The 27,414-nt window shown below is 39.7% G+C and overlaps 1 protein-coding gene across 1 annotated transcript in view; it reads left to right on the top strand.

Moving 5' to 3' along the window:
* Positions 1 to 27,414, top strand: part of ntrk2a (neurotrophic tyrosine kinase, receptor, type 2a) — a 227,657-nt gene that overhangs the window by 51,589 nt on the left and 148,654 nt on the right. Inside the window, exons 10-11 of the mRNA XM_048595207.1 lie at positions 2,654 to 2,757; positions 11,107 to 11,206. Coding sequence (XP_048451164.1) covers positions 2,654 to 2,757; positions 11,107 to 11,206 — 204 coding nt within the window. The remainder of the gene's footprint in view (positions 1 to 2,653; positions 2,758 to 11,106; positions 11,207 to 27,414) is intronic.

Raw genomic sequence — 27,414 nt, 5'->3', positions numbered from 1 at the left:
TGCTGGAAAAGCTCAGCAGGTCTGGCAGCATCTGTGAAGGAAAAAACAGCGCTAACGTTTTGGGTCCGGTTCTGAGGAAGGATCACCAGACCTGAAACGTTAACTTGGTATTTTCTTTCACAGATGCTGCCAGACCTGCTGAGCTTTTCCAGCAACTTTGTTTTTGTTCATAAGTTAGTAATCTTACTTAAAATGGTCAGTCTTAAAATGCTTAAAATGCAACGGAGATTGCATTTTCTCTCTTCTTGGAGTAGAATTACATCCCCTTTAAGTGCATAATATCAATCCCTAGCTGAGAACACAATTTAAATGGTAAATTGAGTCAGTCAGTATAAGATATTCAGAATAATTATCAAGTTGTCAACTACTGCTGATAATTTTTGGCCTACCTGAAAGCCTAGCAATCTGCAATTCTAATTCATTTAGTAAGACAGATTCATTAAACAAAAACAGCATAATCTCAAATCTTTGCTACACCTCACACTGTTTTGGCAGATAATGAATTTGTCTAGACTTATAATGTGACTCAAAAATTTTACTAGAAATTTTGAAGAGTGCAGAAATGACAAGATGTTACAGTAATAAATTACAGTTTTGAGCTTTTGATCCAAGTTACTACCAAGACTCATTCTTGGTAATAGGAAATTGAAAGGGATGTGTGAACAAACCCTATACAACAGATTAAGCAAGGAGCTACGACTTAGATTTATACTTTTTACATGTTTCAACAGAAACCCCACGCATTATTAAGAACTCTAGGGAATAGGGAGTTGAGAAATTTCCTGACTCAGCAGACCTGTCACATTTAAAAGGGTCCTCATTTACCATACTTTAATTCTAGATAGATTGGAATAGGATAAAATCAGTCCCATCACCTCCAGAGGTAGCTTGGAGGCAGCCACTGAGACCTGTGAATGATGTGGCAGGCTTGCCATCTATGACTTTTATACTGTTGTATTAAAGTCATATCACTCCTCTATCCCTTACACCAACATGTCCTCATAGCCTCCAGAATATTATATACCCACTAAATAGCCCCATGCCTCCTTCATAACTATTTACCTAGGGTCCACCAGTCTCCGCTATGGGCAGACCACAGGAACCATGGGGAGATGAAAACTAAACATTTGACAATCTAAGTGAACTTTCACTTATAAAAGTTGATACTGAAAAATATCCCTCATTCGTAAAATCCGCTCAAAAAATTGAAATCCCCTTGATTGATCAATCTATTTTGAAAACAAACTTTTATTTGCTAATAACATCAAAGGCAGATAATCCATAAAAATCTCTTAAAATTGTAAATTAAGATGTCAACACAATACTCCTGTGAAGAGAATTCTTTTTGGAGGATTTTTGAAACTCAGCCAAGTATTCATAATGGGCTGTTCTGCAATAACACACCTTGGGAAATCTTAACATGGAAGTCTACTCAAACTTTATGAATAGATGGCTTATGATTTGTTGAAGCTACACCAGATAGCCTGTCAGTCATTGCACTCAAGGAGAGGGTGGGTTCTTTGCTTGAACTGAAATCTGCCGCCTGATTTTGTTTTACTTTTTAAAGCGTTGGGAATTTAAATAACTTCAGATCATAAGTAAACACAGACTTTACCTGCCTATTAAGAGCACGCCAGCCTCCTCCAGAAATTTGTGACTGTGAGTTAAGGTCCTTGGAATACCCCATATTAAAAATGGGATCTGTTTGAGCTCAGCACTAATTTCAAATAGCCCTGTTGAGTTTCAAGTTTCCCACCACGTGAATCATATATTACCCCTGCCCTGCTGGCAAAATGGGATCTGACAGAATTGAGCAGGATCTATACATCCAGATTTACTCACCATCTTTAAAGGCTATCAGATCCAATTCAACGCCATTCAAATTGAACTCTGAAGAATTATACATTATCGTAATGCTACTCAGGAAATATTATTTTATTGCATTCTATTGCATTGGTTTTGTAACACAGAAATGTATCATGTCTGAACTAATAGTGAAAGAATGGACTATTTTGCAGTCAGATCTTGTTGCAAATGTACAGATCAATTTAGTTTGCTGATGGTACAGAATACAGTTAAAGTAATGAAACCCCAGTAGAAATAATTTTAAATCTAGCCTATAAGTACCTGAGGGCGAAAGGAATAGAAGGGTATAGTGATGTCTATATAATAGGATAGAAAGAGGCTCGTATAGATCATAAACACCAGCATTGGTAGTTAAGGTCGAATGACCTGTTTCTGTGCTGTAAACTCTGAGGATCCATATCAGAAAACTTCAAATATGGTTAGAAAATAAGGAGCTTTCATGAAATATTTTACAGGAAAAGCCATTTTAAGTAAAACTACAGAACACTTGGATTGTCATTTATAACCAAGTTATGAGTTGTCAATTGTTGAGGTAGTGTCTGGCTGTGTTCATAATGTACAGCCAGAAAGTTACTCATGAGTTGAGAATGGTTGGGTATAGCTGAAATAGATGTAGAGAATATAAGACTTTAGGAAGGTACTGTCAAAATACATTAAAGTGGAATTACATTGGATAATAATATTTCAGAAATAAATTTACAATGTTCTTATAAACACACTGTGGTCTTTGTTAGTTGGTTGAAATTGGTACTAAAAGACTTGAAATATTTATATCTCTTAATTGCAGATGCATATGGCCCATTTGTGGATATCTTTGGTGTGACCTCAGACAATTCAACTGCAATTGGCCCACCTAATGTCACAGAAAAGACAATGGAGGATGGCATTGCGGTAAGTACCTTAGTAAGAGATTAGTGCTCAATAGAACAAATTGCTTCATATGGCTATGTGAAAGCAGGCAAAAAGATTTGTATTTCTAGAGCATTTTTTGTGACCTCAGAATGTCTACAATTCTGTACAATCGAAGAATGACTTTTGGTATGTGTTAAAACTGTTAGAGTGTAAGAAGCGGTATGGCAAATTTCTAAAATTAGAATATTGTAAAAAGTGATGCGATTGAGGAATAAATATTGATATGGACAGTGGGGAAATCTCTCCCATTCTTCATAAAAATGGAATCCTGGGTTATTGTATACCCAGCTGGGAGGATTGAAACAGACCTGGGTTTGATGTCACATCTAAAATCCTTTAGCCCATCTGTATACTGCAGTTAATTATCAGCCATTACTATGAGCTCAACTCTCTGGAATAGGACTGGAATCCACAACCTCTGACTCAGAGGGAAGAGTGTCATTAGTTGTGTCACCTGGTTGTTTTATGGAATAACAACTGAATCACATTAGACTGGGTCTGTGCCAGGTGGTGAAGGAAGCAATGAGAGAGAAACACAGTTGACCTCATCCTCACTAATCTGCATACTGCAGGCGTTCTTCAGGGTAGTCATACAAGGCCCAACCATTTTTGGCTGCTTCATCAATGGCCTTCCGTCCACTGTAAAGTCAGAAGTAGGGGTCTGCGCAGATGATTGCACAATGTTCTGCACCATTCATGACTTTGTAGATGCTGAAGCAGTCCATACCTAAATGCAGCAAGACCTGGACAATATCCAGGTTTGGACTTATACATGGCAAGTGATTTTTACACAACACAAGTGCAGGAAATGAACATCTCTGACAAGACAGAATGTAACCCATTGCCCTTTGACATTCAATAGCATTAGCGTCACTATCAACATCTTGGGGGTTACTATTGACGAGAAACTGAACTGGACTAGCCATATAATTACTGTTGCTACAACAGAAGCTCAAAGTCTAGGAATCCTGCAGTGAGTAACTCATCTCCACTCCTCCAAAGCCTGTCTGTTATCTATAAATCACAAGTCAGAAATGTGATGGAATACTCCCCACATGGCTGGATGAGCGAAATTTCAGCAATGTTAAAAAAGCTTGACACCATTTAGAACAACGCAACATGCATGATTGACACCCCATCCTCAAACATTTCTCCCCCCATCACAGATGCTCATTAGTAGCGATGTGTACCAACTGAGAGGCACTGCAGAAATTTACCGAGTCTCCTTAGATAGTGTCTTCCAAATCCACAACTATCTAAAAGGACAAGGACAGCAAATACATGTGAACTATCACCACGATCACCTGCAAGACATTCTCCATGCCACCCATCAGCCTGATTTGGAAATATATAATTGTTTTGTCAGTGTTACTGGGCCAAAATCCTGGAACTCCCTTCTAATTGCAAAAGGAAGCTCACCACCACCTTTTTAATGGCAACTAGGCGTGGGTTATAAATACTGACCCATCCAGTGAAACCCATATCCCATGAATGAATAATAATAATAAAAAAATGGTGCTGGGATCGAATGAGATAGATCTTTAATTAAGAGTGAATTGAATGGTCTCACCTATCTACATTTACTTTTCTGACCATTGTGATACCAAAGAAATCCTATAATAGATTGGAAAATGTATCTGTACCATAGATATTCACCATTGCACCTCTTGTAGCATTGCTGTCACACCTTGGCCTCCATTGCCAAACTGTCAAGCAGCAAATCATTCATCTACAGGATTTAAAAGATATTCATTGACATTATTTTAATTTGATGTCAAATGGAGTTCTCAGTTTTAGCAGGTCCATTGATCTAAAATTAAAAATGCAAATAATACTTAATTTCAATTTCCTCAGTGCCTGGAGCATATAATGTTAACATTCCCAATGGATCCATTATTTAAAATGTAATTGAAATGGTTTTATTGAATATTTTTACATCTTTGCAACTTCATGGCATTGATCATGTTGATCCTCAAGGCTCATTTGTAAATAGTTTAAATTAAAACTTTACTTTTTTGGCTAAAAGAAATCAAGAACAAATTAAGCATCTTTAATTGCACTGTGAAGCTATCCACATAAATCAGCATTTATACTGTAAAAAGCTTAGTTATGAAAAATTAAGTCACTTTATTTTCTCTTTGTGATATCGACATAAGAAGCACTTCTACCCATTGCTCATTGTGAATCACAGAATCGGTAGGTTTGGGAGGACGTCACTCAGCCCATCGTGTCTACCCTGGCTTTCTGAGCATTTTAACTTAGTGCCAGTTTGCCGTAACCCTGTACATTATTTCTATTCAAATAATTAGCTAATACCCTTTTGACTACCTCAGTTGAACCTGCTTCTACTACACATCCAGGCAGTGTGTTTTAGACTCTAATTACTCATTGTGTGAAAAATATTTTCTCACCTCACATTTACTGACCTTCCAAAACACTGATTCTTGATCTATTTCTGAGTAAGAACAGTTTCTCCCTACCCACTCTCTTCAGACCCCCTCATGATTTTATGATCTAGTATCAGATCTCCTCCTAGCTGTCTCCTCTCCAAGAAAACAGTTCCAACTTTTCTCATCTTTCCTCATAACTGAAGCGTCTCATCACTGGAACTATACTCATTAACGTCTTCTGCACTATGTCCAATGCATTCACATTCTTCCTACAATCGGAACTCACAGTACTCAAGCTGTTATCTAACCGATATCTTACATAAGTTCACTTAACTCCCTGCTCTTGTACTCTATTTTTGTGAGGCATAGAATGTTATTTTCTTTATGAGCAGCTCTCACTATCTTTCTTGCAAGCTCCATGACATACATACGTATGTATCCAGATCTCACCCACACTCTTTACATTAGTATCTTTTATTTTATACTGTCTTTCCATGTTCTTTGCACCAAAGTGCATCATCTCACAGTTCTCTACATTAAAATTCATTTGTCTCTTATCCACCCACTCCACCAAGTTATCAATGTCTTTTTGAAGTTCTACACTATCCTCCTTACAATTTACAATGCTCCCAAATTTTGTGTCATCAGCAAACTTTGTAATTGGCCCCTACTCAGCAAAATCTAGAGAATTTATACATAACCGGAAGAGCAAGTGTCCCAATACCGACCGTTGGGGAGCTCCACTACAGACCTTACTCCAGCTCAAAAAATACCTATAAAGCATCACTCTTGTTTCCCATCCTTTTGACAATCCTGTATCCATGTTGCTATTATTCTTTCTATTCCAGAATACATAATTTTCATCACAAATCACTTGTGTGGTATTGTGTAAAATGCCTTTTGAAAGTCCATGTCCACCATATCAACAGCCTTGCCCTCCAAATCTTCTTTGTTACCTCTTTTAAAAAAAAATTCCAGAATATTGGGTAGATACAATTTTCCATTAAAATATCCATGCTGATTCTTCCAAATAAATCCACAATATTCTCTCTGACTAACAATTATATCGTGGATAATTTCTAGAGGTTTACCCATCTCTGAGGTTAAACTGAATGGTCTGAACTTACAAGGCCAACCTTTACAGCAATTTTTTGAGCAAGGACATAATGCTTACAATTCTCCCATCCTCTGGCACCATCTCCAAAGCCAGGGAGGATTGAAAGGTAATTGCTAGTCCCTCTGCAATTTCTATTCTCACTTCCTTTAAAATTTTTGATGCATTTCACTCAGTTCCAATTCCTTGTCAACTTTAAGCATCGACTTACGCAATTTCTCCTTCTTATAATTTTTAAATCCTTCTGGACTGAGTTTCCTCCTCTGTCACCATGGCTACATATCATCTCCCTTGTAGGTAAAAAAAAAATGAAATGTATTAACATCTGAGCCATGCCTCTTGCATTTGTGCATAAATCCCCTTTATTGCTCCCTAATCAGTTCTACTTCTCCTTTTACTGTGCTTGTAGAAGACTTTGGGATTTCCCTTTGTTAGCTGCCAGTCTTTTTTCAGAGATTTCTTTGCTAATATTCATTCTTAAACCTCTGCTTTCAACCTTCTATGTTCAGCTTGGTTTTTAATTGTATTTATGTAAACATTGTCACACATTTACTTCTTTATTTGTTGTCTCGTTTATCATCAAGGAAGCTCTGGATTTGTTTAACCTACCTTTTCCCTTTGAGGGAATTTATCTTCATTTGGCCCAAATAATATCTCATTTTGAGGTAGCTCGTTGCTCAGCTATTATTTTTCTCACCAAACTTTGGTTCTAGAGTATCTGGCTGAGCTCTCTTCTTGCCCCCACTGAAATCTGCTTTCCATCAGATAATTACTCTTACACTGGATTGACCAATGGCATTTTCTAACATCGTCCTAAACCTTATGACACAACATTCATTGTCCCCAAAATGCTCCCCCATTGTCACATGAGCAACGTTGGTGAATTTCTGCAGTGTATCTTGTAGATAGTACACATTGCTGCTACTGCGCGTTGATAGTAAAGAGAATGGACCGTTGTGGATGTGGTGCCAATCAAGCAGGCTGCTTTATCCTGGATGGTGTCAAGCTTCTTGAGTGTTGTTGGAGCTACATTCATCCAGGCAAATGGGGAGTATTCCTTCATAATGTTGACTTGTGCCTTGTAGATGGTGCACAAGCTTTGGAGAGTCAGGAAGTGAGTTATTCACTGCGGTATTCTTAGCCTCTGAACTGCTTTTGCTGCCATTGTATTTATATTAGCAAGTCTAGATGAGTTTCTGGTCGATGGTAACCTCAAGAATGTTGATAGTGGGGGAATTCAGTGATGGTAACACCATTGAATGTCGGGGGAGATGATTAAATTGTCTGTTATTGGAGATGGTCATTGCCTGGCATTTGTGTGGCACAAGTGTTACTTGTCACTTTTCTGCCCAAGCCTGGACGTTGTCCAGATCTTGTTGCATTTGAACATGGACTGCTTTAGTATGTGAGGAGTTGCAAATAGTGCTGAAAATTATGCAATCATCGGCAAACGTCTCTGCTTCTGACGTTATGATGGAGGGAGTATCACTGATGAAGCAGCTGAAGATGGTTGGGCCTAGGACACTACCCTGAAGAACTTCTGCAGAGATATCCTGAGGCTGAGATAACTGACCTTCAACAACCACAACCATCTTGCTATGTGCCAGGTATGACTCCAACCACTGGAGAGTTTGCCCTCTAATACCCATTGATTACAGCTTTGCTAGGGCTCCTTGGTGCGACACTTTGTTGAATGCCAAGGGCTTTCACCCTCACTTCATCACTGTGTGTAATCACTAATAGCACCTTTGTTCTTTTAAAATTAGCAAAATAAAGTAATGATTTACATGTTTCTTACAATTTGTTTCATCTATTTGGGCTACAAAGACTTTAGGAATCATGTAGCTGTAGATACTTTCCATAACAAGCGATAGTGCACCATCCCCATAAGCAGAACATCCAGGTCCATGCCTGCAAAGTAGATCATCAAACTTCCCTTCATTGCATCTGGGCCATAGTCTGGCAGTTCCGGACATGGCAGTTCTTGTCCGGGAGCACAATGGTCTCTCAAAGATGGTGTTGCCACCAGGAATACTGTTAAATTCCTGGCCATGGTAGCAATGGTGAGTTGTTCTGGGAATGGTGTATGGTAAGATGGGGATAGAATAGAGTGAGAGGGCTGTTGGATGAGTGGGGTAAGTTGTTAATGAAACAAGTTTGGTAAGCTACTGCAGGGAAACTTGCTCAGCCTTGCAACAAAAAAACTTCTTAAAACTGACTGTAACTGGCACTTAGCCAAAAACATGCAGGATTTAGCCTCATGAGTTTTCCATACGCTGTAACTGAATAGAGTAATAAACCTGAAATAATGAAATTACCTCCAACTTATAGTACACAACTGAGCACTAATCTTCATTAGCCCACAAAGAGCAATGACAATGTATTTCATTACGTATAAAGTCAGCCAATGCTGCCAGTCATAAAATGTTGATGTCCTTGTTACATTAACTTAGGAAATAAAAGTGTGGCTCATGGCATAATGTTGAGTAATGTGATTCATCCATATTGCACTGTCAGCGCATGCTGATGACTCCAATTTATCCAGATCTCAAAGCAGCACTGTGTATTCAGACCTCTACGTGTGAAAAGCTGATATGATTTCATATGTGCAAGGATCCTCAGTGGGAATTTTAACAGGTTTTTAAGATGTTGGTTTGGAGGTGTAAGAGTGAACAAAGTCAGCTCGTGTCAGCGACCTGTTCCTGCCTTCACTTGCTTTAATACAGGCGGATGGATTCCTGTGTTGACAACTTGCAGATCAACAGTGGGAAACCAATTAAGATAATTTGGAAAGCAAATCTTTCCACCAAAATACAATTTTTACAGTGGTGCGTGGGGTCCATGCTGTATGTTAAGAAGAGCGGAGAGCACAGCAGGAGGTCAAAGTAGCATGAAAAAAATACTCAATCTGGCCATTTGACTGCTGCAAAGGGCAAGCCTGAGGGCATCCATGGATCGGGGCTTGCCATTGCCAGGGCAATATCTGGGCACTGCTCTCTCAGCCCATGCTCGGAATGCATACATCCTGTCGGTTCCCTCAAATTTTTCTTGCAGCCATTTTGCTTAATCCTACCTTGAGGCTGGCTTTCACCTCAGGAGAAGCCTGCCAATCCAGCTGTGGTGGTGCATGTTTGGCTTTCCTTCCTTCTCAGTTACACACCATTCCTAGTCGGACAGCAAACCCAAAGGCAGCTGCAGGTCAGTTGCCTTCTAGAAAATTGATCCTGAAGATATGCTGCTCAGACAGGCAGGTAACAGATCCATGAACGGTCACAGTGACTGAAAATACATTGTGTCCTGCGCTCATCCTTGCAGCTTACAAAGAAAATATGAATACTGTATGTACCTCTATGCATGTCATATGCGTTACCAAGAAGCATGCGGATTTGACTTTTGCTAATGGTCGATGTAGGATAGATCTGAGAACTAGCACTAACAGGTCAGTTTTCAGATACTTTAACAAACCTGTTCAGATGGGTTCTGACCCACCTCTGATGAAAGTGGGCCTTGAACATAATAACACCACCACTGTACCACAAGACCATTACAGGTCGATTTTTATACTCAACATACATAGGATGGATAGTAGGATGATAGATTGTAACACTTGACCAATGTCATCAGCAAGACACCTGGGCCCAGAAATTTGGCTGCATCCATTTTTGGGCATTTTTCATCGACTGCTAAGAGCCTACGCTCAAATGGGAAGAACTGAAGAGTCTGAGAGTTTGGGCTTTATCATGTGGGTTGTGAATTAGGATCCATACAGGCTCATGCACCAATTTTCATGTAAGTGTTGGGGTAATATTGTGGGACTTTGTAAGGCTGGGCCTCAGAGTGTAATCAAAGTGCTATTATGAGTTGAGGAAGAAGAGTGTGAGGATCTGCTGTGTTTATGGGGACTCAAGGCACCATCAGTAGAAGGTGCTTGGAGGATGAGCATTTTATCTAATCTAACAAAGCTAAAGATATGAACTATGGCTGGAGGCATTCCTAGAGGTTAAAGCACATGATCACATGATATCGGTAAATGGTATTTGTTTTTTTTTGCAGTTGTAAACCTTTGCTCATTGATGTGCGTCTGTATGAGGAAATCCCAAGTACTAGTGGGTAAAGAAGAGAAATCGAGAGCACGGAAATGGGGGAAACCTATCAGAGGAGTGTTCCTTGCGAGGGTGGGGGAACTAAAGTTGGAAAGAGCATTTATTTCACTAGAATTTCATGCAGAATTTTGAATTTTAAAAGATCTAGAAATAGAATATTATAAAATATTAAAAACATTAAAGGGGCAGTTTTAAGCCTGCCCAGTTGGCTGAAACCAGACAGTAGGAAGTTAAAATGCCTTGAGTTAGTTACCAGGATTACATCATCTTCCTGAACAGGTAGCATGGACACTCACCAAAGTCAGAGGGACTTTTATAAATGGATTTTGATGTCCAGAGTGATGGCATCCTTGAGATCTGACCACAATTTTAACTCTAGCCTGAAAAGACATGCCAATGCCATGCCAATCCAGATCATAGAGTAACCAGTCCCAGAGAAAGTCAGACAGTGTGCATTCTTGCTTTTGTGAGGAACAGGAACAGGAATGCAGGATTTCATCTATTCCAGATGAACTTTCCCCCCTGCCTCCCCACCCCCCAACCTGCCCACTGGCCCCACCAGCCCTTCACCTAAAGCAAAATTCTTTAGTAAACAAGAATAATTTAAGTGAATTTAACAGCAGACAATCAGCCTACACTTACAGAATAATTAAAGATAATGTATATTCAAATTTTAAACAAAACATTCATGCTTTCTAATATAAATATTCTTGTATCTCAGGTATATGTTGTCGTTGGGGTTGCAGCTTTGGCATGCACTGGACTGATACTAATGCTAATAATTCTCAAGTTTGGAAAACACTCCAAGTTTGGAATGAAAGGTAAGGCAGACACAATTTTGCCAAAATGACATCTCAGAAATAAAATTCTATCGAAGTTGAGTGGGGAGGTACCAGTTCAGTCTGCAATTGATATTCATTGGAATTGGGAATTACTAACTGCATTCAGCTGGTGCACTATTATCAAACCTCTAAGCAGTACATGACGCAAATATTAAATGTAACACCTAAGGTGTGTTGGATGTCATGCAAAGTTTTGCCAGTTATATATGAATTTTCCTGCGTTATTTAATTCCAACTAAGCCAGCAGAACAATGTGTAAAATTCGTATGGAGGTTTAAGCAGATGTCACTTCCTTTTCCCTTTTTACTTGTAATCTCAAGGATGGAATGGGTAACTCACAACTGATAAGTGACTTCATGTGGATAATAGTCACCTAAATCCAATTGCTTCCGCTTGATGATTTTCATCGCTTCTTACCCAAATTGGTAAATGCAGGGAAAGTAAATTGTGCCTCTTGGGGAATCAATTGTGCCTGAAAAAGTATGCTTTGTCTCACTAGTGAGAGGAAAATTACAAAAAAATAGAAAGAAGAAAAGTGGAGAATCTGGTTTTGCTAGTAACAGTCCAGTTCAATCAGGAGGTTGCAACATTGTTAAATGCGTGTTGAAAAAATTCCACAGAGGCCGGTATCTCATCAGCAAGTCGGTCTTTATTTACACGTGGGGAGTCTTTGACACTGATCCAGCTCCCTCAGAGCCAGCTCAGAGAGTGAACAGAACCTCTGACACTCCTGTTTATATCTGGCTGGTATCCCATCACCAAGTCACCCTTTATTTACTTGTGCACAGTACACTGGCTACGTCCAGCCAGTTTGGAGTCAGTCCCTGAACCGAGGAGATTTTCATCTCCTGGTTATGTTAATCAGACAGGGCTTTCCTGATTGGGCCAAGTTAACAACCCCAATCAATGACCTCATAGTAAATGAGGTCAACCTGGTTCCAATCACTACATCCATCACCTCCCCCCCCCCAAGTTTCCTGAGATGTTTTTGCCCCAAGTCCGTTTCCTCTGATTCAGACTCTAACAACAGGCCGCGTGTACCTCTTGTGTCCGGAGTGTCGTGGGAGAGTTTCCTCCTCTTCTTAAGGTGGTAATGATATTGAGGGGGAATTCACGTCAGACTCTGGGGTTTGCTCGACACTAGATGGAGGGGGAGAACCTATGATTTCCAACAGGCCTTCTGGCTGTTCTAAGGGGCCAGGCATGTTTTGTTCCTGCCCCGTTTGCGAGGTAACAGCTTTCAGATGATCCACCTGTTTGTTGAGAACGGTATAACCTACTCAAACTTCGTAAGTGACAGGACCTGACCTCGCATCAACCTTGCCTCATACGCGTACAGGGCCATTTCCATCATTCCAGCACCAAACATTGTCCCCCGAATTAAATTGTCTCTCGCTTAGAGGCGGCATGTGGCATTCCTGCTGTTGATTCACCTTGCCCCCCCAGTTCTGGGAATATCAGGTTTAACCTGGTGTGGAGTCTTCTCCCCATCAGCAGCTCTGCTGGGGCTATACCTGTAGTTGTGTAATGTGTGGTTCTATAATCAAACAGGAACCTGGACAGTTTAATATCAATTGACGCTGTAGGCTGCTTCTTTAAGCCTGCCTTTAATGTCTGGACTGCTCTTTCCACTAGACCATTGGACAATGGATGGTATGGAGCTGGCCTTATGAGCCAAATGCCATTTGACTTTATGAAATATTCAAATTCCATGGATGGTATGGAGCTGGCCTTATGAGCCAAATGCCATTTGACTTTATGAAATATTCAAATTCCCTGCTGGTAAATAATGTCACATTGTCTGTGACCAATATTTCCAGGAGTCCTTGTATTGCGAATGATGCTTGCAGCCTCTCAATTGTCATCCCTGAGTTTGTCAACCTAACTTTGTACACGTCCAACCACTTTGAATGGGCATCCATGATGACCAGGAACATTCAGCCCATGAAAGGACGGGCATAGTTGACATGCAACTGAGTCCAGGGTTTTCCTGCCCATTTCCATGAACGTCGGGGTGCTACTTGTGGTAATCTTTGCCCTTGCTGGCAAACTGAGCACTGTCTGCCAATGCAGCTATGTCAGCATCCAACCCCAACCACTAGACATAGCTTCTTGCTGGCATCTTCATCTTGGAAGCCCCTGGATGACCCTGGTGGAGTTCAGCCAGTATCTGGTGGTGACTTTTACTTGGGACAGCCACCCTTGCTCCCCATAGTAAAATGAAGTTCTCTACGGTGATCTGGTGTCGCCAGGCTAAAAAGGATTTCAATCTTGGTTGCAATGGCCCTTCTGTTTCCCCCATTACCACCAGCTGTTTTAGTTTCGCTAGGATTGAATCTTTTTGTGTCCACAGTCGGATATTCTCAGCAGTGACTCGAAGGATGTTCAGGGAGTTTAAAACCAAAACAGACTATTCCAGGGGTGACACCACCAGTGGAGTATCTGCCAGTGGGAGGCTGCTCAAGGCATCAGCATTAGCCACTTGGCTTCCTAAATGGTGTTCTAACCTGTACGTGCTGAGAATAAGGGCCCAACACTGAATTCTACTGGAAACTATGGGAGGCACCACTTTGTCTTCCTTCAGTAGCCCTCACAGGGGTTTATGATCTGATACTACAACAAATTTCTGTCTGTAAAGGTACTGGTGGAATTTCTTCACACCAAAGGTGACTACCAAACCTTTCTGCTCTATCTGGGCATATTTGCATTCGGCTTCAGCCAAAGTCCGGGAAGCACACACTATTGGGCATTCCTCTCCAATGGGCCACCGGTGAGCCAACAGCACCCCAATACTGTATGGGGAGGCATTGCACGTCAGCACTATCTCTCGCTTTGATTCATAGTGGGTCAACACCTTAGATGACGGTAGCTGCTTTTTCACTTCCTTAAAGGCTACTTCTTGGCTACGTGACTATTTCCAAAGCTAACCCTTATTCAATAGCAAGTATAACGATGCCAAGATGGAAAACAGGTTACATATGAATTTTCCATAATAATTCACAAACCCAAGGAAAGACCTAAGCTCCAGTACAGGCGTGGGAACCAGGGCTCTTTGATCACCATCACTTTATCTACCAACAGGTGTAACTCGGATTTAACTTAGAGGGGGGCTTGCAAATTCTCAGAATTGTTTTCTGGTAAACATGTAAAGTGGCTTTGACGCTTTTGGTAGTCCCAAGCCCTTCCTGAAATACTCCTGGGTATTTCACTAGGACTTCACTGAGGCAGCCATTTTCTAACCGAAAAGTGTTGAGCCAATCCAGGTGAATCTTTCTCAACAAAATCCACCCCAATAAGCTTGGGCCCGAGCCTTTTACTACCATCAGTGGCAACTGCACCAACTGCTTCTCATGGGAGACTGGGACCGAAGCCGTATCTTTGATCTGCAATTGTTCCCCGGTGTATCTTCTCAGTCTGGCTGAGGTCTTGTACAAATTTAAGGATTGGAGTCCTGTGCAAATCTTGTTAAAGACCAATTCCGCAACCACAGATACAGCTGTCCTAGTATTGATCTCCATAGAAACTGGGTGACCACTTAAACAAACATTCATTTTAATTGGTTCCAATTTGTGTGTCACTAAGAAATTGAATTCTTCCAACCAACATGTAGGGGGACTTTCTAGGGTGTCCATTCTCCTGGGTAAAGGCCTACAAGTTTTTTTTATTCAAGTTAGGCCTTGTAGGGCTCCTTACCATCTCAAGTCCGCTAACTGGCAGCAACTACAATGGCTTGCCTACCCAGATTCTGAAGAAATTTTTAGCCACTTGATCAAAGCTCAGCTTTATTATGGGGTTCTGCAGTGGGCTGGCCAAGGTTCCCTCTGCTCAGGATATGCCCTGTGAGAGGCTCCGCAATTGCTTACACACAAGTGGTGTTCCTCATTCTCAGTCAGAGAGGTGAGGGAGTCCACTTCCATTGTCCTGTAGCTCCCACACTCCACTTACTGCATTTTCTAATGACAACACCAGTCATACTGCCTGTTTGATGTCCAGTTGGGCTTCAGTTAGTAGGCACTTCTGCATTGTTACATCATTAATCTTACATAGTAAATGGTCTCTCAGCATCTCATTCAATGTTAATCCAAAATCACACACCTCTGCCAGTTGTCTTAACCTCATCAAAAATCCCAATACGGATTCCGCTGGTTCTCTAACAGCTGAATAAACAGTGTCTCAGAATTAGAGGAGGTTTGGGGTCTTAATATTCCTTAACCAACTCCGTCAACTCTTGGAAGGTTTTCGTGTCTGGTGCCTCTGGGAAAGTTAAGACTCTTATAACTGAGAATGCTGCGAGTCTAGAAGCAGTCAGAAGGATTACTTGTTGCTTTTCATCTGCCCCAATGTCATTTGCCCAGGAAAAAATCACATTCTTTCCACATACTGGGTCCAGTCTTTGACAGCATGATCGAATGTGTCAAGCTTCCCAAATAAAGGCATGATGCCAGAATTGCTTACCTCGACTCCAAGATGACTGTAGCAAGCAAATATTCTCCAGACACATCCTGCTTTCTTATGTCGCCACTAAATAACTGCACAGAGGCAGGTATCCCATCACCAAGTCATCCTTTATTCACTTGTACACAGTGCACTGGCTGCACTGTGGCCAGCCAGCTCTGAGACATTTGCCTGACTTAAGGATATTCTTATCTCCTGGTTATATTAGTCAGCCAGGGCTTTCCTGATTGGCCCAAGTTAACAACCCCAATCAATGACCTCGTAGTCAATGAGGTCAACCTGGTTCCAATCACTGCACTTATGTAACAAAATCTACATGTTTTCTGTCCAGTATCAGTTAGTATCGATTATTGTTCTTTGAATAACCCAGTTCTAACTTTTCTCATTTGTAATGGTTCCTGCACCTCAGTAGATTAAATTCTAAAACCTGATTCTTGCTGAAAATTTGAAACATGGTCATTGCTATAATAAACCTTGCTCCAGCTTTGCAGTCTATCTAGTCTAGTTCAATTGTTTTATGTAAAAGACATATTTCTGAGAAAGTCCAAATGTTACTTGCAGGTGGTTGGCAATCTTTCCCCTTTTGGGTGCTGTCCAATAGCAAACTAATGTGTATCCTCAAACATAACCATGGTCCACAGGGATGATGAGATTGCTTTGAATCCATTTAGTATTGCACTTCTTTGGCAGCTTATAAATGTACATTTCGGACTGAATGGAGTTAGGTCAGTTCTGAAGGCGTTTAGAAATAGTGGGCTGGGTCCAGGTGCAGAAGTCTTGGCCCATACTTTTGATGGCAAGAGGAAAGGATCAGGCATGAATCACACCTTTGGGAAATTCAAATTCAGCAGGGTCATTTAAACTAGTAAAATAGAACAAAAGAACTGCAGATGCTGGAGATCTGAGATGAAAACAGAAATTGCTGGCAAAACTCAGCAGGACTGGCAGCAACCGGGAGAAAAAGCAAAGTTAACATTTCAAGTCCTTTTCATCAGAACTGGTTCTGATGAAGTGTCATCACTCGAAATGTTAACTCTGCTTTTGTCCTGGACATGCTGACCAACCTACTGAGTTTTGCCAACAATTTCTGTGCTGAGTTCATTCTCACTGTTCCAAAGACCTTAATCCACAGTGTGTGATTCACAAAATGATGGAATAGACATGAGACATAGGAATAGGAGCAGACTATTTAGTCCTTTGAGCTTACTCATCGTTCACTTAGTTCATGGCTGATCATTTATGTCATGCTTGAAGAGTAGATAAGGTCAGTTAACATGTCATGATCTGAAGTCATTTAAATCTGTATCCAATGAAAATGAAAAGATATGAGCTTCAGCTATGAGTTAGAGTAATAAAAAACTAAATCCACTATTGGCGTGTATTGATTGTTAGGTCATTTGATTAAGAGAAAAAGAAAGATTACCATCTGTTCCTATTGTTTTAATAAATGTCACTGTTCATAATTCCCAAAGTCTGTCATTTTATCTAAGCCCACTATGAATCCTTGGCTGAGTTTCAAAAGCTCCATAATCACTTACATCAAAGAGGTGCCTGTGTTCATATTTTAATTGATAGTTTTAAGAGTATTGTCCTTGCTTTAGTTACTAAAGGAAATTTTGTTTGTCTTTAAAACAGATTGATCACTTGAGGGAGTTTAAAACTTTAAATGTGTTTTAAGAATGAGATTTGTTTTCAATATCAAGTGTGTACAAGTGAGATCTCTCGTACATTGTAAGAAGTTTAATTATCATTTTCATTTCCACATGGTTTCTGAGGTCTGATCATAGTGGATAATGTATAGGGGGCTGTGTAGATGGCATGGGGAGGTATAAGATAGATATGAAGGCAACATAGAGGAATGATGTAACATGGAGATATCATGAGTTATGAATGAGAAATGAGGTGGAAGGAGGTGAGTGGTGAGGGCGATAGGGTCTTACAACATTTTTAAAACTTGGCCAATGATGGGAGAACCAAGGCAAGATTTCTGACCAGTTGCCCCAACACTGGTCTGCCTCCATGACTGCCTCTGAACAGTCTCCAAAGGTAGAAGGCCTAACTGTATCACTGATCTTCCCCTCCAAGTTAAATGGAAAATGTGTGTGTTAGGCTTGTTTCAAAAGAACTGGGACTTCCAAGTCAGGAGATTTCCTGACTCAAGCATTCCACCTCCATAAGAAACCCTTGTGAACATTTAAATGGAAGGTCAATATGCACTGTTTGTTGTTTTGACAGGGGTTTCATGGGTTTCATGTAAAATAGGTCAGGTCTTTCCAATATCTTCCCACTGTCTTTCCACCTAACCCTGAGCTCATCCCTATAAGCTAACACTAACACCGTAGGGTTTGGAATTAATCATTAAGGAGAGTCAACTTAACAGTCAACTCAGTTTCAAATGAATCCTAACTGCAGGAAGGCAAAATGTAAAAGCACACAATCACTTAAGTATTCTTGTCTGATAAATGTCCCCTTGACAACTTTATAAGATTGTAAATATTAATGCATCTGGTTATATGCACATCTCATTGGTATATTTTCTCTTGTGCATCAGGGTAGAACCCATTGAGCACTCATTTTAGTAAATGGTCTAACATTGTGGCTCTTATGGTTTTAAAATGCCAATGGTTCAGGTCCTTCTCAGTTGGAATTTTACCATGCACTTACTCCTCTTGATCCTGTAGCCAACCCATGTTTAAATTAGTTGGGAATAGGGCAAATGGAAATTTAAAAAAACAACAGTTATATGAATAAAATGTAAACACAAAACACACAGCTCTCAAGCTTACATCATCAGTTTCAGCATTGCAAACATGCAATGGCCAACAGCATCCATAACTTTCTGAAAATGTATGTGGTTGCTGGAGGTGTCAGGCAGCTATCTCCTTATGGGCTGATTAAAGTCCTTAAGTGATCAGTTAATGGCAGCTTCAGCTGTGCAGACTAGTGTTGGGCAAGGGAAGGATCTCTTTTGTGGATTTCCCGAGTTCATCACTGGTATCTGTCCACCTCCCCACCATTAACCTCCCCTTTAACTGTCCCATGGCCTTTTGGAACCCAGTCCCCTCAGAACTATTCAACACCTTCTGGGAACCGCAGCTCCAGAAACACCTGGACTCTTTGGAATGGCTGGACCGTCTGTAGTTCTGCAGCAGCTACAGATCCCAGCTGACATTGCTGGGATTACAGAAGTATTGATCAATCTGAACTAGTACTTCCTGTTAAGATAGGTTGAGAAGTTCTGCCTTAAAGCAATTAATGTTCCTCCCGAATTTTTGCTGTTTTTCTAGAGTCTCTGGACCTTGATGAATGGATGGGTGTATGAAATACTCCCAGGGACATATCATAACAAAGTTAATGCCATTACTAAAATGCCAAAGGCAACGAAAGAGAAAGTAATATTACACACTCAGTTGTCACTATGTTTGATGGTCTAAAAGAAATTGTGGTGCGAGAGAAACCCTTGTGACCATTTAAATGGAAGGTCAATATGCACTGTTTGTTGTTTTGACAGGGGTTTCATGTAAAATAGATCAGGTCTTTCTATTATCTTCCCATCATCTTTCCACCTAACCCTGAGCTCACCCCTATAAGCTAACACTAACACCATAGGGTTTGGAATTGATCATTAAGGAGAGCACTTAGAAACTTCAAGGTAATCAAGAAGAGTCAGCAGAGTTTTGTGAAAGAGAAATATTATTTAATTTTTTTGATGTTCTTTGCAGGAGTAGCATATGCTATGGATAAAAATAGTTGGATTTCCAGAAGATATTTGACAAAATGCATGTGAATAGTTATTGCATGAAATGGAATCACAGGGTTTAGGAATAACACATTGGCGTGGACAGAAGATTGGCTGGCTAACAGAAAACAAAACATATACATATATGGATCATTTTCCAAAAGGCAGGATGTGATCAGTGGGTTCCTGCAGAGGTCTGTGCTGGAGCCTCAACATTTTATCATTTTTATCAATGACTTAGATGAGGGGATAACATCATGGCAGCTAAAGTTAAGGATGACACAAAGATAAGTAGGAAATGTGTTATGAAGAGGGCATATAATGCAGCAGGAGGATATAGATATGACGAATGAGTGGACAACAATCTGGTGGATGGAGTATTATGGGGAAAATGTGAAGCTATTCGCTTTGACAGGAAGAATAAAAAAGCAGGATATTATTTAAATTGAAAGCAACTGCAGAATTCTGTGGTGTAGAGTGTAGGAATTCTAGTGCATCATTTACATTAATACGCAGGTACAGAATGTACCTAAGAAGGGTTTTGAAGAGGAGGAATAGGACATGAAACGTTAACTCTGTTTCTGTCTCCTGCTGAGTATTTCCAGCATTTCCTGTTTTTATTTCAAATCTCCTGCACCATTTTGCTTCAAATCAAGAAAGCTATTGTGGTGGTATCCATTATTATGAGGGGTATTGAACATAAAAGTCAGAATGTTCTATTTCAGTTATATAGGGCATTGATGAGACCACATCTTGAATACTATGTACTACCTCGATCCCTTTATTTAAGGAAGAATGTAAATGCTTGAGAGCAAAGCAGAGGATCTTTACTTGATTGAAACCTGCAAGTTATCTTATGATAATCAGTTGGAAAGGATGGACTTGTTCTCACTAGAGTTTAGAATATTAAGGTGTGATTGATAGAAGTTTTTAAGGCCCTGAACAGTTTTGACAGGTTGATGAGTAAATGATGTTTCCTCTGTGGGTAAGTCCAGGACTTGGGGCAGCTGGTTTAAAATTAGGGGTAGACCCTACAGGGCAGAGATGAAAAATGTTGTCTCTCAGAGAGTTATGCAACTTTGGCACACTCTGTCTCAGCAAGTCGTGTAGGCAGGATCATTGAATACTTTTAAGGTAGAGGTAAATAGATTTTTGAAATGCAAGGAAGTCAAAGATTATTGCGAGTGGACAAAAAAAATCAAAGAACCGCAAATGCTGGAAATCAGAAACAAACACAGAAATTGCTGGGAATACTCAGCGTGTCCGACAGCATTTGTGGAGAAAGCAGAGTTAATATTCTGAAGAAAGGTCACTGGATCCAAAACTTTAACTCTGCTTTCTCTGCACAGACGCTGCCAGACCTGATGAGTGTTCCCAGCAATTTCTGTTTTTATTATCAAGGGTAGATTGGAATGTGGAATTCAAAACACAAATAGATTGACCATAATCATATTGAATGGCAGAGCAGGATTGGAGGGTTAAGTGAGCTACTTCAAGGGTCTAGGCCCGAAACGTCAGCCTTCCTGCTCCTATGATGCTGCTTGGCCTGCTGTGTTCATCCAGCTCTACACCTTGTTACTTCAATACTCAGTATCTTTGTATCTATATTTGTATTAACCTTTACTTTTGAGTGAGAGTTTGATGCTGTGTGAACAGCAGAAACTTCTTTATTTCATTTTCCATCTGTAAACAACCTTATGTGAAAAACAATCACTTACATCTTTTAAGAATACCTTGAAAGCGGTTTGTGTATATATATGTTGTAGGATAAGCTGTGCTAATACTATAAAAAGTAAAATCTATAAACATTAACTTGATCTAGTAGGAAACTGTACACCCCTGGAAATCAAGGATGGCAAATTCAGATAACCTGTGATTTCTTCAGAACATCGTTTGCAGTTTCCATTTTTTTTTCCATTGTTGGATGTCACCAGTGCTAAATATAGGCCAACAAAATGAAATTGCTACAGTGCATAAAGCTCTATTTTTAAATGTGTGCCCAGACATAGCAATTACTTCAGAAAGCAACCACAATTTTATTAGACTGGAGCTTTCTTTTCCAATGTGGCTATGTAACAAAATTTCTGTGTATTGATTTAAAGTGAGATCCTGGTGCATTCATCTTGAATGCAGAGGTGAACTTTTAATGATTTGAATGGTAAGAGCAACAGAATGCAGCAAACAATTTAGTAAATATCTACTTGTGCTGTCTTGGAGAAACACAGCCATAATTCATTGTTGTTAGTGAATATGAATATGCCAAGCAAGTGTTGGCAATAGGAACTTTTCCCAAGACCAGTTATTTATATTTGCTTTTAAAAATGTTTCTTTTGGGCTGGTTAGTCAAGGCTTTCCATTTTGGGGAATGCAACACTTTGCACTTTTAGTAACTAATTTCAGAAACATTGCCTATCACTTTAATTCATGATTAAACATCGAGGTATCCAGAACATTTTGATAAAATTGGAAGCTTCATGGGAGGCACAAATCATATTTGAAGAAGAATACCAGCCTGTCCATTGACACACATAAATATAATGGCCGTGTAGAAGACAAATTGAGGATTGAGATAGATAAAAGGATTAAGATGGATTATTAAAAGAGTACAGATGCACAGACTGGAGTTGCTCACTAACATGCATCTCAAAAAAAGGATGGATTATTGATCCACAGTTCCTAAATGCAGCTTTGATGTGATGCCCTTCCAAAATATCCACTTTCAAAGAGTCAATGCTGAGATTTGTAAGTGCAAAATTCTTTGTGAATTTTGACTGCAAGCAAGGTTGCTGGTCAGTACCTCATATGGAGGGCTCCCAAGATTTCACAACATTCAATACCCAATTTGGGTGATTCTATTTTCAATGACTTCCCTTTAGACTATATATCAGCCAAGATTTCTTTCAAGCTCATATGGACCATATTGTAGCCACTGTATGAGGATGCATCTGTATCAGCATTACATTCCTGTGGTATGATAGAAAAAACAAAGCAAGAACATGGCTATAATCTGAATGAATCTGAAATGTCACAGCATTGTGTCACTGATCAATTTGGCACCACTGAGGGCATACCATTCTGCTTTATTGGCATCATACCCACAAACATTCACTCCCTTCACCAGTGATACTCAGTAGCTGCAATGTGTACTATCTCTAAGATGCACTGCAGAAATTCATCCAGGATCCTAACACAGCACCTTCTAAACACACGACCACTTCCGTCTAGAAGGACAAGAGCTGCTGATACATGGGAACACTACCATCATCTGCAATTTCTCCTCCAAGTTACTCATCATCCTGATTTGGAGTTATATCACCATTCCTTCACTGTCACTGGGATAAAATCTTGGAAATCCCTCCTTAAGAGCACAGTTTGGTGCAGCAGTTCAAAAAGGCAGATCACCACCACCTTCTCAAGTGGCTGATTAGTGCCGGCCCAGTCAGTGAAGCCCACATCCCTTGAATGAATAACAAGAAAACTTTTTAGTTCCTTTAATTCCCGTACAGGAATATGTCCTTTTCCAAGTAGAGAACATAAAAGCCTTGCCAGCTGCTCAAGACAAGGAAAATCTTTGATGATATCGATGTCTCTTTATTATTTTTCCAATTTCACTCAAAGTCTTCAGCCCCAAGGGAATTATTGAGAAACGGCTTATCTTTCTAAAGATGAGAAACACTACCATCTCTTCAAAACACTGAAACAGTCACTGTCAGAAGCATCAACTTGTAAATTTATCACCCGACAGAGACAACGTTCCTGGAGATCCACAGCAACATTGTTAACTCTTAACTGGACCCTGAAATGGGCTAGCAAAAGCCACAGTTGTTCTAAAAAAAAGCAGCTCACCACCATCTTCTCTAGGGTAATGAGGGATGAGTGATAATTGCTTGCTTTGCCAACAATGCTAATATCTTTTGAATGAAAAAAAAAAATCCACCATTGGTAGCTGTGCATTCAGCTGCCAAGGCCCTAAGCTAAATTCCCTCACTTAATCTCTGCACCTTTCTTTTCTCCTTTGAGGTGTTCATTGAAATCAACATAGTACAATCAAGCTTTATATCATCTGCCTTAATAGGTAGCTTGGTGCCAAATTTTGTTTGATGAAGCCCCCCGAGGTGTCTTGAGGTGCTTTACTACATTATAGGCCCTACAGAAATACTAGTTGTAGCTCTTCAGTTAAATTCAGTTAAGTACAAAAGCTTTATGTTATTTCCCATCTCTTCTAGTGAAATAGTTAAATTATAAAGGAATGCTTACAGCTAGGATTTACTTTGATCATATTCAGTGAACTATAGCCATGAAAATTCACAATTATGTCTCCTATATTGTACAGGAAATTAAACAACAAAAACTCTACTTTAACATCTATTCTCATGAACTTTGAACTTTTGAAAAATGACTTCTGACATGTAAGGTAGTACTTAAAAGCATGATTTAATGCTTATCTGTGAGCAGGGGATAAGTTGGAGAAAGACTACAAGATTATATATATCGTCAGAAAATAAATCCTATATATCCTGTATTGAGTTTCTGTGAAAAGGCCATGTAAGTTTATTGGAGGTACTGATGAGGAAAAATGAACATAAAAGGAGGAAACATTCTTACTTAAATGCTATTTAGATCTTATTAAAGGACAAAGTCTAGTGAGCGTAATAGCCAAATGCTTAGTGTAGTGAAAAAAACACTGCACACGCCTTCATTAATGATTCAGCAACACTGGTTTCAATTTTCTCTCTGTTAAGGGGAGTGCCAGATAATCAATAAATCAGTTTCAAGGTCAGAAATATCTTCTCCTATGTCTGTCTGTCCACCTGCATCAGAAAAGTAATACAGCATGTTAAGGCTATGCTTTCCTTCATTGATTATAAAATTACAAGCTGGAAGAATATCCTGCTTAAGAAAAATTTTTTGAGATACAAACTTGTACCAGTCTATTCTTTACAGAGAAGAGCTACACAGATATTTATGGTGTGAAGTTTATTTCTGAGCGTTTTTATTGGTTTTAATAATACATTTAACATTAATATGGAGTGGTCGGCTTGCTCTCGATATTTGAGGCTTAGTTGTTTTTGAGTTACGCAGCAGAAGGAAGAAATAATGTTGTATTGGGATCATTGGTACTTTACTTGTTCTCTCATCCAAATATAATATTATTTTCCATGGTACAGCCTGAAAGAGGGAATGTCACCATTAAGAATCTTTCAACACCAGAGAATAATTATTATATTCTGGAGCATCATATCTTTTGTTCCATCAGCCGCACATTTAGAAAAGCTCAATGCAATCAAACAGAGCCAACATATTTTTTGTGAAAGGGAAATCATATTTGATGAATTTGCTAGTGTTCTTTGTGGATACAATAAGCAGAGTTGATAAAGGGGAACTGGAAGATGTAGTGTATTTGGACTTTCAGAAGGCATTCGAGTAGATGCCATGTGAAAGATTATCGCATAAATTAGGAGCGATAAGGGGGTAAGGTATTAGCATGGATTCAGGATTGGTTAACAAACAGAAGGCAGAGTCAGGATTAATGGGGCTTTTTCAGGTTAGAAAGACATAGCCAGTGGAGTGCCACAAGAATCAGCCCCAGGACCTTAAGTATTTGTTATCAATATTAATGACTTGGAGGAGGGAGCAGAGTGTAATGTATCCAAATTTGCTGATGATACAAAAAAGGTGAGCGGGCATGTTGTGATGAGGATATAATGAATATGCAAGGGGATATAGATAAGTTGAGTGAGTGAGTGGGTAAAAACTTTCCAGATGGCATTTAATGTAGAAAAGTATCAAGTCAGTGATTTGATAGGAAGATTCAAAAAACAGACTATTATTTAATTGGAGACAGACTCCAAAAAGTGCAGATCAGAGGGATTTGGGTGTTCTTGTGCATGAAACAAAACAAAAGTTAACCTGCAGATGCAGCAAGTATATAAGCAGGCAAATGGAATTTTGGCATTTATTGCTAAGGAATTAGAATTTAAAGACAGAGAAGTCTTGTTGCAATTGTACAGAGTTTGGATGAGGTCATACCTGGAATACTGTGTACAGTTTTGGACACTGTATTTTAAAACAAAATGGTATACTGGCTTTGAGGCTTTTCTAAAGCGATTTACTAGGCTGATTAATGGGTGAAGGAGTTGACTTATCAAGAACAGCTAAACAGGTGTAGCCTTTATTCATTAGAGTTTAGAAAAATAAGGAATAATCTTATTGAAACATATACTATTCTGAGGGGGCTTGGCAGGGTAGATGTTGAGAAGATGTTTCTACTAGTGGGGGAATCTCAAACTAGGAGACATGGTTACAGCATAATGGTACACTCACTTAAAACTGAGATGTAATGATATTTCTTCTCCTACAGGTTGTTGAATGGCTGGATTTTTCTACACTAAAGAGCTGTAGAGGTTAGATCACTAAAAGTATTTAAACAGCAGGTACAGCACTTTTTGAAATATCAGGGAGTTGATGGCTATGTTGAGTTGGCGAGAAATAGAAGCTGAGGCCTGTGACAGGTCAGCCATGATGTTGTTGAATGGAGGGACAGGCATGATGGACAGAGTGGCCTACTGCTGCTTTTATTTCTTATGTTCTTATCCCTGCACCTGAACTTAATCATAGAGTCATACAGAACAGAAACAGACCCTTCAGTCCAACTCGTCCATGTCGACCAAGTTTCCCAAACTAAATAAGTCCTACTTACCTGTATTTGGTCCATATCCCTCTCAAACTTCATGGTGATCCATTATTCTCACCTTGTTAAAAGGAAATCTTGTATTTCTATATCACCTTTTAGACCGTCAGGACAGTCCTACACTCTTTACAGTCAATTAAGCGCTTTTGAAGTATCGTGACTGCTGAAATGTAGGAATTGAGGTAGCCAATTTGCATTCAGTAAACTCCCACAGACAATAATCTGACAGGTAATCTTACTTTTAGTGGTGTCGGTTGTAGTATACAAATATAGGCCAGGATAAGTCACTGTTTTTCTTTGAAATAGTTGCCTGGAATCCTTTATATCCATCTGCAGGAATATCTCACCTGTAAAGCCGCAATCCCTCTGCCCTGCCCTAAGGTGTTCATATAGATTTTGTGGTGAACAGTGGAATGGTACCTGAGGCCAGAACAATTTGACTCAGGTGAGATGCTATCAACTGAGCCAAAGCTGACAAGAAGCCATGGCGGCAATGCAAATATATAATACCTTTGAATGTATTCTTCCCTAAGCATTTGTCACATTTTATGTTGCCAGTCAAAATTTATGACTAAGTGCCAGTTCCTGAAATCTTGAGAATTAAAAAAAACAGGGACAAAGAAATCAGAATGATTAACATGAATGTGTAATTTTGTTCCATCTTATCTGTCACCTTTGGATTTTTTTGTTGTTTTAATCTTGAATTATAATGATATAATAAGTGGGAGTATGAGATGAGCAATCTATTGTGGCCAACCTTGTAAGAGAGCTGAATTGTCACAAGTCGAGACACAATCATTAACCTAAAGGTACTTCAACATGTAGTGCCTGTGCTAATTCAGCTTGGGAGATTTTCCAGCCGAGCAGTCCCAATGATACATGCAGCATTCATCATTTCCACAAAAATTTTCACCAAATAGACCAAAGTACATAGCAGCATGCAAAATTAAAGTTCAGTCAATGAGAATTCTTAGCAAATGCTTGCCACATAAAAGCTGATGCTCAAAGGGGAATTTAAATCTCAGACTAGGAAACTTGAGTAGAAAGCAGTCAGGCCTTATTTTCATTACACAGACCAAGTACCTGCCTGAATTGTTCATGGACAGGCAGCTACCAAACTCCCGATAGTTGAACATTAGGCAGCCCGGAGGCAACCCACTAGAGTTTAGCGATGGGCAGGGTTTCAGATCGGTCTTTTGGAAAGGAAAGAACAACAGAGATTCAGACTTTACTTGGGGGCCCGGGTGTGAACTCCTGCTCCTCCTGACGTGACGAAGAAAAGTTTAAGGCTGAACTTACATC

The sequence above is a fragment of the Rhincodon typus genome, chromosome 3 (assembly GCF_021869965.1).
Source record: "Rhincodon typus isolate 14 chromosome 3, sRhiTyp1.1, whole genome shotgun sequence".
Taxonomy (NCBI): domain Eukaryota; kingdom Metazoa; phylum Chordata; class Chondrichthyes; order Orectolobiformes; family Rhincodontidae; genus Rhincodon; species Rhincodon typus.
Note: the sequence above shows the minus strand (reverse complement) of the source record. Positions and strands in the feature narration are given on the sequence as shown.